Source organism: Salmo salar, chromosome 12, assembly GCF_965601325.2.
Source record: "Salmo salar chromosome 12, fSalSal1, whole genome shotgun sequence".
Taxonomy (NCBI): Eukaryota; Metazoa; Chordata; class Actinopteri; order Salmoniformes; family Salmonidae; genus Salmo; species Salmo salar.
In genome coordinates this window covers 94,008,352-94,021,351 of record NC_138302.1, presented here as the reverse complement: position 1 = coordinate 94,021,351, position 13,000 = coordinate 94,008,352, and the positions used below count along the sequence as shown (strand labels likewise).

Sequence of the window (13,000 nt, the reverse complement as noted above, 5' to 3'; positions counted from 1 at the left end):
ACCGGGAACATCAACACAACAAACGGAGAAAGAACGAGAGCATGCAACATTTGATTACTCTCACACTTGGATTGTTTGATTAAATAATGGAAGGTTAAACTGTGTGTTTATTCAGTATAAATAATCCTAGAAGATTATGCCTGAGGGTAGGTGGGGCTGAAGGGTACTTCTTATGGGATGCTTAACAAGAGTTCCAGAGGAGCAGTTGGGATTATGTGGCTTGAAAGGTGAATAGTGGACAGTTCACACATTGTAGATACTTATGCTACTGAGAGTCTTTCAAACAGATATTTACCCAGGCTGTCTTGGTATGATGATTCCATGATGTACCCATACAACCCCTAACCCAGCCCCTACCATAGATGACCGTGCTGGTTTCAGCGCTCCCCCCAACCCTCCCTTGGCTATATTTTAGCCCCATCCCAACCCCTACCCCAGTGGTCTGTTATTCGTCATTGTTCTTCCTCTAACCCCAGACCAAGCTCTATCCTACCATCATGGTTCTTCCCCTAACCCCATTTCCTTTTCTACCATCATGGTTCTTCACCTAACCCCAGCCCCTATCCTACCATCATGGTTCTTCCTCTAACCCCAGTCACAGCCCTATCCTACCATCATGGTTCTTCCTCTAACCCCTGCCCCAGCCCTACCCTACCATCATGGTTCTTCCTCTAACCCCTGCCCCAGCCCTACCCTACCATCATGGTTCTTCCTCTAACCCCTGCCCCAGCCCTATCCTACCATCATGGTTCTTCCTCTAACCCCTGCCCCAGCCCTATCCTACCATCATGGTTCTTCCTCTAACCCCTGCCCCAGCCCTATCCTACCATCATGGTTCTTCCCCTAACCTCATTTCCTTTTCTACCATCATGGTTCTTCCCCTAACCCCAGTCACAGCCCTATCCTACCATCATGGTTCTTTCTCTAACCCCAGTCACAGCCCTATCCTACCATCATGGTTCTTTCTCTAACCCCAGCCCCAGCCCAGGCTGTGGGCAGAAGGAAATGAGGTCATCTCCTCCAACAGGGCAGGGCTGTACTAATCAGTACCCTGCTCTCCTCTCCAGTACCTACCCACCATGCGGTTCTCATTACCCCAACATGTGGCTCCCATTTCACATTCCCAACCTTTTGTTCTGGGACAATTGCCGTTGTGTCCTTAATCAAGGTCTATTAATGCTAATTCATCATAACTCACTCTTCTCTTTTCCCTCTCTCTCTCTCTCTCTCTGGTCCCACCAAATCAAGGCTGTGTATGTGTGTGTATACGTGTGTATGTACACGTGTGTGTATGCGTGCGTGAGTGATTGTGTTTATGTATACGTACAGTTGAAGTCAGAAGTTCACAAACACTTAGGTTGGAGTCATTAAAACTAATTTTTCAACCACTCCACAAATTTCTTGTTAACAAACTATAGTTTTGGCAAGTAGGTTAGGACATCTACTTTGTGCATGACACAAGTAATTTTTCCAACAATTGTTTACAGACTATTTCACTTATAATTCACTGTATCACAATTCCAGTAGGTCAGAAGTTTACATACTGTCACGGCTGTCTGAAGAATGGCACCAAAGCGCAGCGTGTGTATCGTTCCACATTTTATTCTAACTGTGAAACTATGCAAGATATACAAATAAAATAATGAACAAAACAACAAACCGTGACGAAGAGGTGCAACATACACTTACTGAAAATAATCTCCCACAAAACCTAGTGGGAAAAACAACAACTTAAATATGATCCCCAATTAGAGACAAGATGACCAGCTGCCTCTAATTGGAGATCATCCCCCCAAAAACAACATAGAAATACAAAAACTAGAACCCCACATAGAAATACATAAACTAGACAAAACCCCCAACATAGAAAAAAGAAACTAGAACCAACATAGACATAAATAAACTAGACAAAACCCTCTGTCACACCCTGACCTACTCTACCATAGAAAAATAAAAGCTTTCTATGGTCAGGACGTGACACATACATTAAGTTGACTGTGCCTTTAAACAGCTTCTGATAGGCTAATTGACATAATTTGAGTCAATTGGAGCACTTCCTGTGGATGTATTTCAAAGCCTACCTTCAAACTCAGTGCCTCTTTGCTTGACATCATGGGAAAATCAGAAGAAATCAGCCAAGACCTCAGAAAAACAATTGTAGACCTCCACAAGTCTGGTTCGTCCTTGGGAGCAATTTCCAAATGCCTGAAGGTACCACGTTCATCTGTACAAACAATAGTATGCAAGTATAAACACCATGGGACCACGCAGCAGTCATACCGCTCAGGAAGGAGACGCGTTTTGTTTCCTAGAGATGAACGTACTTTGGTGGGAAAAGTGCAAATCAATCCCAGAACAACAGCAAAGGACCTTGTGAAGATGCTGGAGGAAACAGGTACAAAAGTATCTATATCCACAATAAAACGAGTCCTATATCGACATAACCTGAAAGGCTGTTCAGCAAGGAAGAAGCCACTGCTCCAAAACCGCCATAAAAAAGACAGACTACAGTTTGCAACTGCACATGGGGACAAAGAACATACTTTTTGGAGAAATGTCCTCTGGTCTGATGAAACAAAAAAATAGCTATTTGGCCGTAATGATCATTGTTTTGTTTGGAGGAAAAAGGGGGAGGCTTGCAAGCCGAAGAACACCATCCCAACCGTGAAGCACGGGGGTGGCAGCATCATTTTTGGGGGGGGGGGGGGGGGGGGGGCTTTGCCGCAGGAGGGACTGGTGCACTTCACAAAATAGATGGCATCACGAGGGAGGCAAATTATGTGGATATATGGAAGCAACATCTCAAGACATCAGTCAGGAAGTTAAAGCTTGGTCGAAAATGGGTCTTCCAAATGGACAATGACACCAAGCATACTTCCAAAGTTGGGGCAAAATGGTTTAAGGACAACAAAGTCAAGGTATTGGAGTGGCCATCACAAAGCTCTGACCTCAATCCTATAGAAAATGTGTGTGCAGAACTGAAAAAAATGTGTGCGAGCAAGGAGGCCTACAAACATGACTCAGTTACACCAGCTCAGTCAGGAGGAATGTGCCAATATTCACTCAACTTATTGTGGGAAGCTTGTGGAAGGCTACCTGAAATGTTTGACCCAAGTTAAACAATTTAAAGGCAATGCTACTAAATACTAATTGAGTGTATGTAAACTTCTGACCCATTGGGAATGTGATGAAAGAAATAAAAGCTGAAATAAATCATTCTCACTACTATTATTATGACATTTCACATTCTTAAAATAAAGTGGTGATCCTAAATGACCTAAAACAGGGAATTTGTACTAGGATTAAATGTCAGGAATTGTGAAAAACTGATTTTAAATGTATTTGGCGAAATTGTATGTAAACCTCCGACCTCAACTGTATGTGTGTGCGCTCCTGGAATATGCTTCACTGGAGGTCCAGTTTGTCAAACCTCCATACATTCCCCTCACTGACAGACCAGCCTTAATGGCAATTTAATGGAGGTCTTAAACGTCACATTCATGTTCTGAGAGGATACATTCTAATTTTCTACTTTTTTGTTAATTTCATCCACACAAAATGATGTAAGAACATGAATAGGCATTTATAACATGAAATCCAGACTAACTTCTTTCTGGTTTTCAGGAATAAGAGGAGGTTGAATAAGTGAACAGTTGCCTTAAAGGTACAGTATGTCTTATTTCCATTGGAGCCTAGCATTAATATTCATAATAGAAGACAAATGCATTAATATTCCAATAGAGTGGTCATATAGTTGTTAAGTTGCTGTTTCGTTTCCCCAGTCAGCCCCATCTAGCCTAAGGTGCCCACATGGAATCAATGATCCAGGTATCAGTTTCCCAAATTTATGCAATTATACTTCTCCCGGAGCGAGTGTTTTAATGTGAAGGGAGGCAATTAGAAACATCCTGAAAATGTGGACGTCCTTTCAAACATGAGAGAGCGAGATCAAAAAGCCTCTGAGTCAGCCTGATGAGGAAACAGAGGAAGTGTTGATGTTTAATGCATGTTTGGGACTATAAAAGGTCGCTTTGTGGAGGAGTTCTGTCAGACACGTAAGTCATGTACACGCGTAGGTTGGCGGGCAGGCGCACACAAAAACTGAGTATCAAGCTATGACTCCTAACGGTTTTCGGTAATTAGAGAAAAACAAGCAAAACATAAAAATCACAGGAGGCTTGTATGTTTGGCAAATATACTGTATTTAATTACATAAAACATGCAGTAACTGTATTGTACTCCAAACTATGTAAACATTGCACAACTCTCATTTCAGTTATTTGAATATAGGAGTAAAACCTATCTGATCATGGACTTTCTTGTGACTTGTGCCCCAGTCTGTGACCGGTGTGTACACAGAGAAACCCCAGAGGGGTATGATGGGAGGTATGTGGGGGACACAGAGAGCTCTAGTCTGATGAGGGGCCTCTGCTCCACAGCCATTGACCAAATGCTGCAGGCCAGGCAGTCTGGTTTGAGTCCCAAATGGCACCCTATTCCCTATATAGTGCACTACTTTTGACCAGGGCCTATAGTTCTCTGGTTATAAGTAGTGCACTATGTAGAGAATAGTGTGCCATTTGGGACGCAGCATAAGTACGGCTTGATGTTCCTCCTTCCTTAGCTTTGTTTTCCTTAATGCCTTTCCTGTTTCACTCCCATCACAATGTCTTTATCCCAAATGGCACCCTTTTCCCTACATAGTGCACTACTTTTAACCAGAGCACTATAGGTCCTGGTCAAAAGTAGTGCACTATATTGGGAATAGGGTGCCATTTGGGACACAAGCCATTTGTCGCAGGCCTGCCTGCCTGCCTCTCAGTCTGAAATACTACCATATGCCATGACATTACTGAGCAAGAACTCATTGGATCTTTTTCGTAAACAGAGGGCCTGTTTTTTACCCGAGGGGAGGCCAGGTTTCTCACACAAACACACAGGAGAAAACATGCGCTTAGACACGGAGGAATGAGCACACACACTGAACACACACTGAAAGAAGACAGACACACACAAATTTGTCAGTGAAAGACAAATCCCTGCGGCAGTGAATAATTCCCTACCTACCCTCAGGAGGAGGGATGCCAAGTGAACACATGCGTTTAACACTCATGCCTTTACAAGGCACAGTCCTATCCTTCCATGAAAGCTGGAGCTTCTCTGCAAAGCTGATGGCTTTTCCAGCCTTGAAGCCTTCCCCTCCTCTCCCTCCTCTCCCTCCTCTCCCTCACGTAAACCTCACACACACACACACACTCTCTCGCTCACACACTCCCTACCTCTCTCTCACACACACACACACACACACACACACCACACACACACACACACACACACACACACACACACACACACACACACACACACACACACACACACACACACACACACACACACACACACACACACACACACACACACACACACACACACACCTCCATGTTAAATGGATTTAGGGAGCTCCTGCACAGTTGACCTTCACAGTCACAGTACAGCACACATGGCAGACGGTCGCTGACCCAAAGTCCAACCCAGCAGACGGGCAGAGCATGGCTGCCGGACCCCCTGGTCCATCAAACAGACAGGGACAGAGGGTGGCTGACCCCCCTGGTAGATACACAGACAGGGACAGAGGGTGGCTGACCCCCCTTGGTAGATACACAGACAGGGACAGAGGGTGGCTGACCCCCCTTGTAGATACACAGACAGGGACAGAGGGTGGCTGACCCCCCCCCTTGTAGATACACAGACAGGGACAGAGGGTGGCTGACCCCCCTTGTAGATACACAGACAGGGACAGAGGGTGGCTGACACCCCTGGTAGATACACAGACAGGGACAGAGGGTGGCTGACCCCCCTTGTAGATACACAGACAGGGACAGAGGGTGGCTGACCCCCCTGGTAGATACACAGACAGGGACAGAGGGTGGCTGACCCCCCCTGGTAGATACACAGACAGCGGCAGAGCAGGGCTGACCCCCCTTGTAGATACACAGACAGCGGCAGAGCAGGGCTGACCCTCTAGAATACACAGCAGACAGGGGCAGAGGGCAGAGGCTGAGACAAATGAACACATCCTCCCAGGGGGATATCTATTCTGTTGGCCGTGGCAAGAAGGAGCAGAGAGGGAGAAACCTCATGTCTGGAAGACATTCACTTACTACGGTTTTCTGCTCTATTTAAGAATGGTGATTTATATTTGATTGAGGTTGAGAGAGAAGAAAAATGTATGACTGTAGCTGCTGTATAGACATATAATGGTTTCGATTTGACTGATAGAGTAAGAATTCACTTATAAAAAGGATACAGCTGCTGTATAGATCAATTGCTATGGTATAAACTCTGGAGAATGTATTACCTGGCTCTCATTGATCCACTGTTAGAAGGCCACTGAATGCAATGGATTTAACAATTGATTTAACAATGGATTTAACAATAAATTTAACAATGGATTTACAAATGGATTTAACAGCTTTACGTCACTAAACTACAGGTATTTCCTTAATAAAACACGCAATGTTCCATGCAAGAATTTGCTGAATACGATAATGTATTTCCTAATATTACATTGCTTTGACCAACTTGCATTTGCCATTCAATAAAAGAGTTTGAACCTGTGTCAAGTTCAAACAGGCCTTTCAAAGGGAGGAAGCCATAAAGAAAGGGCAACTTTACACAACAATAAAACTACATTCATTTCCTTTTATTGATGAAAAAGAAGAACACATTTCCTTATCATATGTGAAGTCTTGGAATTTCAGGACTATATAGAAGACTATACTCTTGGACTCAATGACTCTTGGAAGACATAGCCTTAAGGTGGGCTAAAAGATATCCCATCCTAAGACAATGAACAACAGTAGTAAGAAATAAATCCGAAGGTGTTTTTCTAAAGGCAGGACAACTGAATCATCCAAATTATCCTGATCCAACTGAAGCCATTTGAGGAGCTGAAGGCTTCCAGTCTGTTCTAGTCCTGACCAGCCAGGTTTAGCTGGGAAAGAGCTGATCACATTACAGACACACGCTCGCTCGCTCGCTCGCACGCACTGACAGACAGAGACAGAGCAAGTAAATGTCTGTATGGTGAGGGACAGTGCTTGTGGGGATATGCAGTGTTGTGTTTCACGCTGTAAGAATGCTCTGTACTACCCTGGGGCCTCTATCCAAACCAGGATCCAGCATCCAGGATAATGACTGAGATATCAGCTGCTCCTCTCTTCATGGAAACCCTAGCATTGATGCCGTAATGACTAAGGCAGGGCTGACATTGTAACTAATGTGCATGCAAATACACACACACATATCTTAACTCTTCCCTACTTACAATGAACTAACGATATGTAACCCTAATTGTTTAACTCAATGAAATAAAAATAGACATTGAGCCACCAACTGCTTAGTGAACACAGTGACAATGAGCACAAGAAAGAAGACCACCTTGGTGCAATCTCACTCTGGGCTCTGAGCCTTCGTGTCGTAGTAGTCATAATAAAATGACTGGTCAGTCGGGTCACATTGAAACACAGGAAGGGGACTACCTTGTACCGTAACCATCTATCTGACTCATGAGCCTTTGAAGAGACCACTGTGTAATCTCACGCTGGGGTCTGAGTCTTTGGCAGGAAGTAGAAACTTTCCCCCGGGTATCAGATCACTGATGAGGTAAAGAGAAAAGACCAGATAATTGATGGTAATCACCTAAGTCTGTCAGTCAGACACAGTCATTAAAATTGTGTATGTGTGTGTGGGTTCTGTGTGTATTTGTTTGTTTGTGTGCGATGGCGCATATGTGTCCAAACAATTCCACACGGAAGCTAATTTACAGTATTTCTAAGTCTGACCATTTAATCATTCATTTATTTATTGAATAAGAATTCATTTATTGATGTCGTGCGTAAGACCAGACCAGGCACAACAACAGCTAGACTCTGACCGGCCGATCAACACTGCAGTGCAGTACCCTGGGGAGGTGAACAGACATACTGGACTTCTAATTCACTTTATACATACCTCCCGCTTATCAGGGCCAAACAGCCATTCTTCCCTAGCAACAGGACTCCCTCCCTCCCTGACAATCAAAGGCAGGCAGCCATGCATCTGAAAGACCCCGGCCTCATTGAGAACAGCTCCGGGGCGACGGCTCTGTCCCGATTCAGAGCTAGCCAACCAGGGACTTTCCCACAGAACAGAGACAAAACTGCCTACAAGGTTACGAGCTGGTTGGATGGTTTTCAATGCTCCCTGAAAGAGGTGGAGAGGAATAACTCTAAACCTTGTTACCCCCATACACACACACACACACACACACACACACACACACACACACAGTCAGAATGAACACACACACACTCTCTCTCTCTTTCTCCCTCTCTTCAGACTGTCAACACCACGAAACAAGCGCACCTCCATCCCTGATATCATTCATCTGCAGCCAGATGTTACAGCCATAAGAAAAAGAGGGAACAAGAAGGTGCTTCTTTCCTTTGAGTTTGAGAAACCTTAAAGCCAAAGTGGATGAAAGGAAAAGGTGTCCCACACGTGCAGTCAAGCCAGGGCTGGTAAGGGATCCCAGGGCCACCACTATAAAAGACTTGGCCAACCCACTGTTTGTGTATGTCTAGGGACATTGTAAAACACTGTCCTTTCTTTTTTTCTTTCCATCCATTTAACAATGTATATCAAGGCATGACTGGGAATCATTGGGACAATGACAGTTGGTGCAAAACACACTCCTGTAGCGTTCCACCACAGTGGGAGGCCGTTCCTAATCTTGCTAGAACAAAAGCGGTACCTGCTGCGTGCCAACCCGGTAGCGACGAACTTACCGATTGTACTTGATTTTGAGCCAATCAGAGGGCACGAACCACCACGTGGGGGAGCTAACCCAAAAAATAGGGCATTTTCTCCGCACATCCACGGATGAAGCAGTCACACTTCATATGCAATGTAAGCTATGTGACGGTAGCTAGCTAAGTTCACAGACGCAACGCATACAACACTAAATAATTCCCCCTGGCAAGCTAACCACTAGTATTAACATTAGAATTAACTCACAACGGATTAGCTCATTTCTATGAAACAGCTGCCTGTTAGTGCAGTGTCCTTAGCTAGCTAGCTGTGTTGTGCTAGCTAGCAAATATGCTAACATTAGCTAGCTAGCAACAAATTTGGCTATGGGCTGGCACTATGGTATTATGGAGAGTGAATTAAATTGTTTCTTCGTCATCTTGCTAGGTAGTTATCTGACTAGTATCAACAAGGGCTTTCTACAAAATAGCAACATTAGCGCAGATAGCTACCTAGCTTACATTGGAATCTAGACCATAAACTAATCAACACACACAAACATGCAGTGTCAAACAATGCTACTGCCACCTTCTGGTTTGGAGTATTTTAACAAGGCTGAGTGGCTGACAATTTCCAAGGTCTTTGCTGTGTGAACACAAAAGAGATTGAACTCTGTTCAGAGGTGCTAAGTACCGTCGGAAGGGAAATGTTTGACAATCCTACCGGTATGTCTGAGGTTTAAAACAGTAGTATTGTGATTAGTGGTGCTGCTATCAATGTTATTGTTTCCTCTGATCGCATGAGTATCCACATATTAGGAAATACAGCAGACCATTGAAACCAATAATAAAAGTCTACCAAATCACAAGCAGAACACTATTATTTGTTATTCCAATGAATTAAACATATCTATCATGTGCAGACCGTTTACTCTTCAAGTAGACTAACCTATTTTCCTTATTTCATTTAGTTCTGAGAAACTTTAATGTAAAGTGTGTGTTCTATGCTGGGTTTTGAAGCGTTTTAACCGGCCCATAGAGGCAAGGCAAACAACTAGCTCATTGTCCCAGGTGGTGGAGGGAATTTTATGTGGTTGTAAGCACCGGGGGAAACCAATACGGGTGATTTCACCTGAGTGCGTCCCAAATGGAACACTAATCTGTTTATAGTGCACTACTTCATCTGGTCAAAAGTAGTGCACTATATAGGGAAAAGGGTGCTATTTGGCACACAACACCAGTCTTAGAATTTGTCCAAGAGACCTGTTATAAACTACTTTATTGATTGCATTGGTCCTCCAGACTTCCTCTGAAACTTAGGATGCAATTACCAGATATATCTGTTAAGAAGAAGTTACAATCTCCAACTGTCTCTTTCAAACTAATATGTTTTGTAGTTTGGCTGATATCACAGTGGCTCCAACTCCACGAACTATAATCATAACTTTACCAGATGTAGGCGAATGGCATTTGATTAAAAGGATTACACAGCTGGTAATATCCATCCAATAAGGAAACCTGGCTTGAGTCGATGTTCTCTTTTTCCTCTCTCTTGTTATTACAGAAATATGGAATATGAATGAAGTGCAGTGTGTATTACAAAAACATCCAAGCAAATGTCCTCTAGAGAGAAATGGGATGGATGGAAATTTTGGCTCATTTTGAAAAATATAAATGAGTAATCTTCATTCTTAGCGAGTCCCTTGGTGAGGCTGAGACAGAATACTGCTGAGAGGCAGGGAGTGAGGGATGGATGGAGGGAGGTAAGGAAGGAGCGGAGTTCCGGAGGATAAGCACTTTAATCCCGAGCCAACCTCTGTCCCATGGGACCTCCAGCAGACTTCTGCTGCCCTCTCAATGGGAGACAAGCTCCACTGAATTAAAACACTACGCCAACCTCAACATAACAGTATCCTGCCTGATCCTCATTTTATTTATTTATTTATTTAACCTTTATTTAACTAGGCAAGTCAGTTAAGAACAAATTCTTATTTACAATGACGGCCTACACCGGCCAAACCTGGACGACGCTGGGCCAATTGTGCCCCATCCTATGGGACTCTCCAATCACAGCCGGTTGTGATACAGCCTGGATCACAGGGAACAGTGTTGAAAACTCATATTGTGTGTAGGCTATACACACTCCTTTGTCCAAACACTTTGTTGCCAATATTATGTAAAATGTTTGAGCTTTAAGTAGAAAATCACGTGGAGGTTTATGTTGTATCAATGGAAGAAAAGTTCAAACGCATATTACAATGAAAACTAAAGCCAGTGTGAGTTCCTAAAAAATAGACTACTGGTGGAGATGTGTTGTATCATGTTGGCATAAAATATGTAGACTTTTACAGTCCCTTTGAATAAAAAAACTACCTGACACCTGTAGGTTTGTTTATTTAAAACTTCAAGTGTTTCTTTTAGCAACTGTTGATTGAGGACTCGCTTCCTAAGAGCTGTTTGAAGCGACTGTTGAGGGGAGATGGCCTGTGCTTGCAAAGAGGAAATGCCAAGAAATCTTAATTGAGCAAACAGTGGCCTGACTTCCTATAGGAAATCACTTCAAAGGCCACCCGGCCCCCAACACAGACAATGCATTACGGGTCAATCTCTCACTCAATAGCACATCAGTCAATCACACAACAAAGAAGCAGCCACTGCTGAGGAAAAGACAACAAACAAAAGCAAGTGATGATACTCAGCCCATTTGATAAATAATACAATAGGGCCATTTTACTCATCCATTTTAAATTCTTATCAGCTTCCTCTACTGATTCCATGTCTACTCTCACAACATTATAATGACAATTGGCGAGTGAAATGGGACCGTGCTCAGGTCAAACACATTGCTGGGTATCTGATAGACCATGGTTTCCCAAACTCGGTTCTGCCCCCGTGTACGTTCTCGGTTTTTGCCCTAGCACTACACAGTTGATTCAAATAATCAAAACTTGATGATGCTTTGGTTATTGTAAATCAGCTGTGCAGTGCTTGGGCAAAAACCAAAACGTGCGCCCAGGACCGGACCGAGTTTGGGAAACCCTGTTACACCACTTCTCACTTGCAACAAGTTTCACCTTATACCGTTTCCGGTTGTGATACAAACTGTCTAGTACTGGCTACATTTTGTTCTATTCGTTCCATATTAATGTAACATGGTTGTGTGTAGATCCGCCATGGGCTTAATTATAAAATATCACTAATCTACAATAATACTGCATATTTAAACCAAAAGCTTATCTGACTTCTCGAAGTATCTAATTATTACGTTTTTTTATTCGCCCAAATTATTTAGAAAAAAATATCTAAATAGCTATAATTTCCACAGCAAGGTTAAACGAAACGTAAAAATTGACGTCAGAATAACTCAAGGACGTTGAACAAGACTTGACACGCACCTACATAACTTGTAAGACACGACGATAGGCTACGTTTGATGATTTTACCTTATAGTTGCATTTATCCGAGTTTCCTTTCTTGGTGCCAGTCGCCGGTAATGCAGAGTAGTAGTTCAAAAACAGGAATAAAGTTGTGAGTAGGTAAAATAGTCTCGGTCGCGCAGCCATCCCCTCTAGTCCATGAAGACTATCTGTTCAGACTGTGGAGGTTGAGCCGTCTGTCTCAGAATGTTGTTATCTGTGAAGTCGGAGAAGGAGTAGTGTTCCCTGCAAGGTGGGGCTGTGGCCCGTAGCAGCCTACCTACAGCTATTGAGAGACCACTGCTGAAGTTGGTTGGCAAAAAGTTAGTAGGCTATTTGGCAGGTCCGGTGTTGTGCCGAAAATTTCCCCCTGCCAGAATTATCCTCCCCTTCTAATTTCCTTAATTATGTGGCTAGAGTCAAATACTTTGTGACACACATAAGAGTCAAATACTTTCTATAGAACAAACTTCACGTCAGGATAGGCAACTGAAATTAATAATGAAAGTATGTGTGTTATATTAAACATAGAGGAGGGAGTAAAATGTTGGCAATCAACATTTCAGATCAACTATGGCTGAATTTTTATCCTTACAAAAATACTAGTCGAATAAGACATGGGAGAGATGACGAGATGATGAATAGATTTATTTAAGGACTAATACAAAAATTCAGTAGCGGATTTACAGTTGAAGTTGGAAGTTTACATACACCTTAGACAAATACATTTAATCTCAGTTTTTCTGATTCCTGACATTTAATCCTAGTAAACATTCTGGGTCTTAGGTCAGTTAG

General features: G+C 43.2%; 1 protein-coding gene across 4 annotated transcripts in view; it reads right to left on the bottom strand.

The window, feature by feature from the left end:
- The window catches only part of LOC145859562 (interleukin-17 receptor D), a 51,246-nt gene extending 38,705 nt beyond the window's left edge, over window positions 1-12,541 (bottom strand). For 2 of the 4 annotated variants that reach the window (XM_082959463.1, XM_082959465.1), the window contains exon 1: window positions 12,233-12,541. In XM_082959463.1, the coding sequence (XP_082815589.1) occupies window positions 12,233-12,352 (120 nt within the window). In that variant the 5' untranslated portion in view covers window positions 12,353-12,541. The remainder of the gene's footprint in view (window positions 1-12,232) is intronic. The other 2 variants (XM_082959464.1, XM_082959466.1) reach the window with 1 other exon arrangement.
- Between the last annotated feature and the right edge of the window lie 459 nt (window positions 12,542-13,000).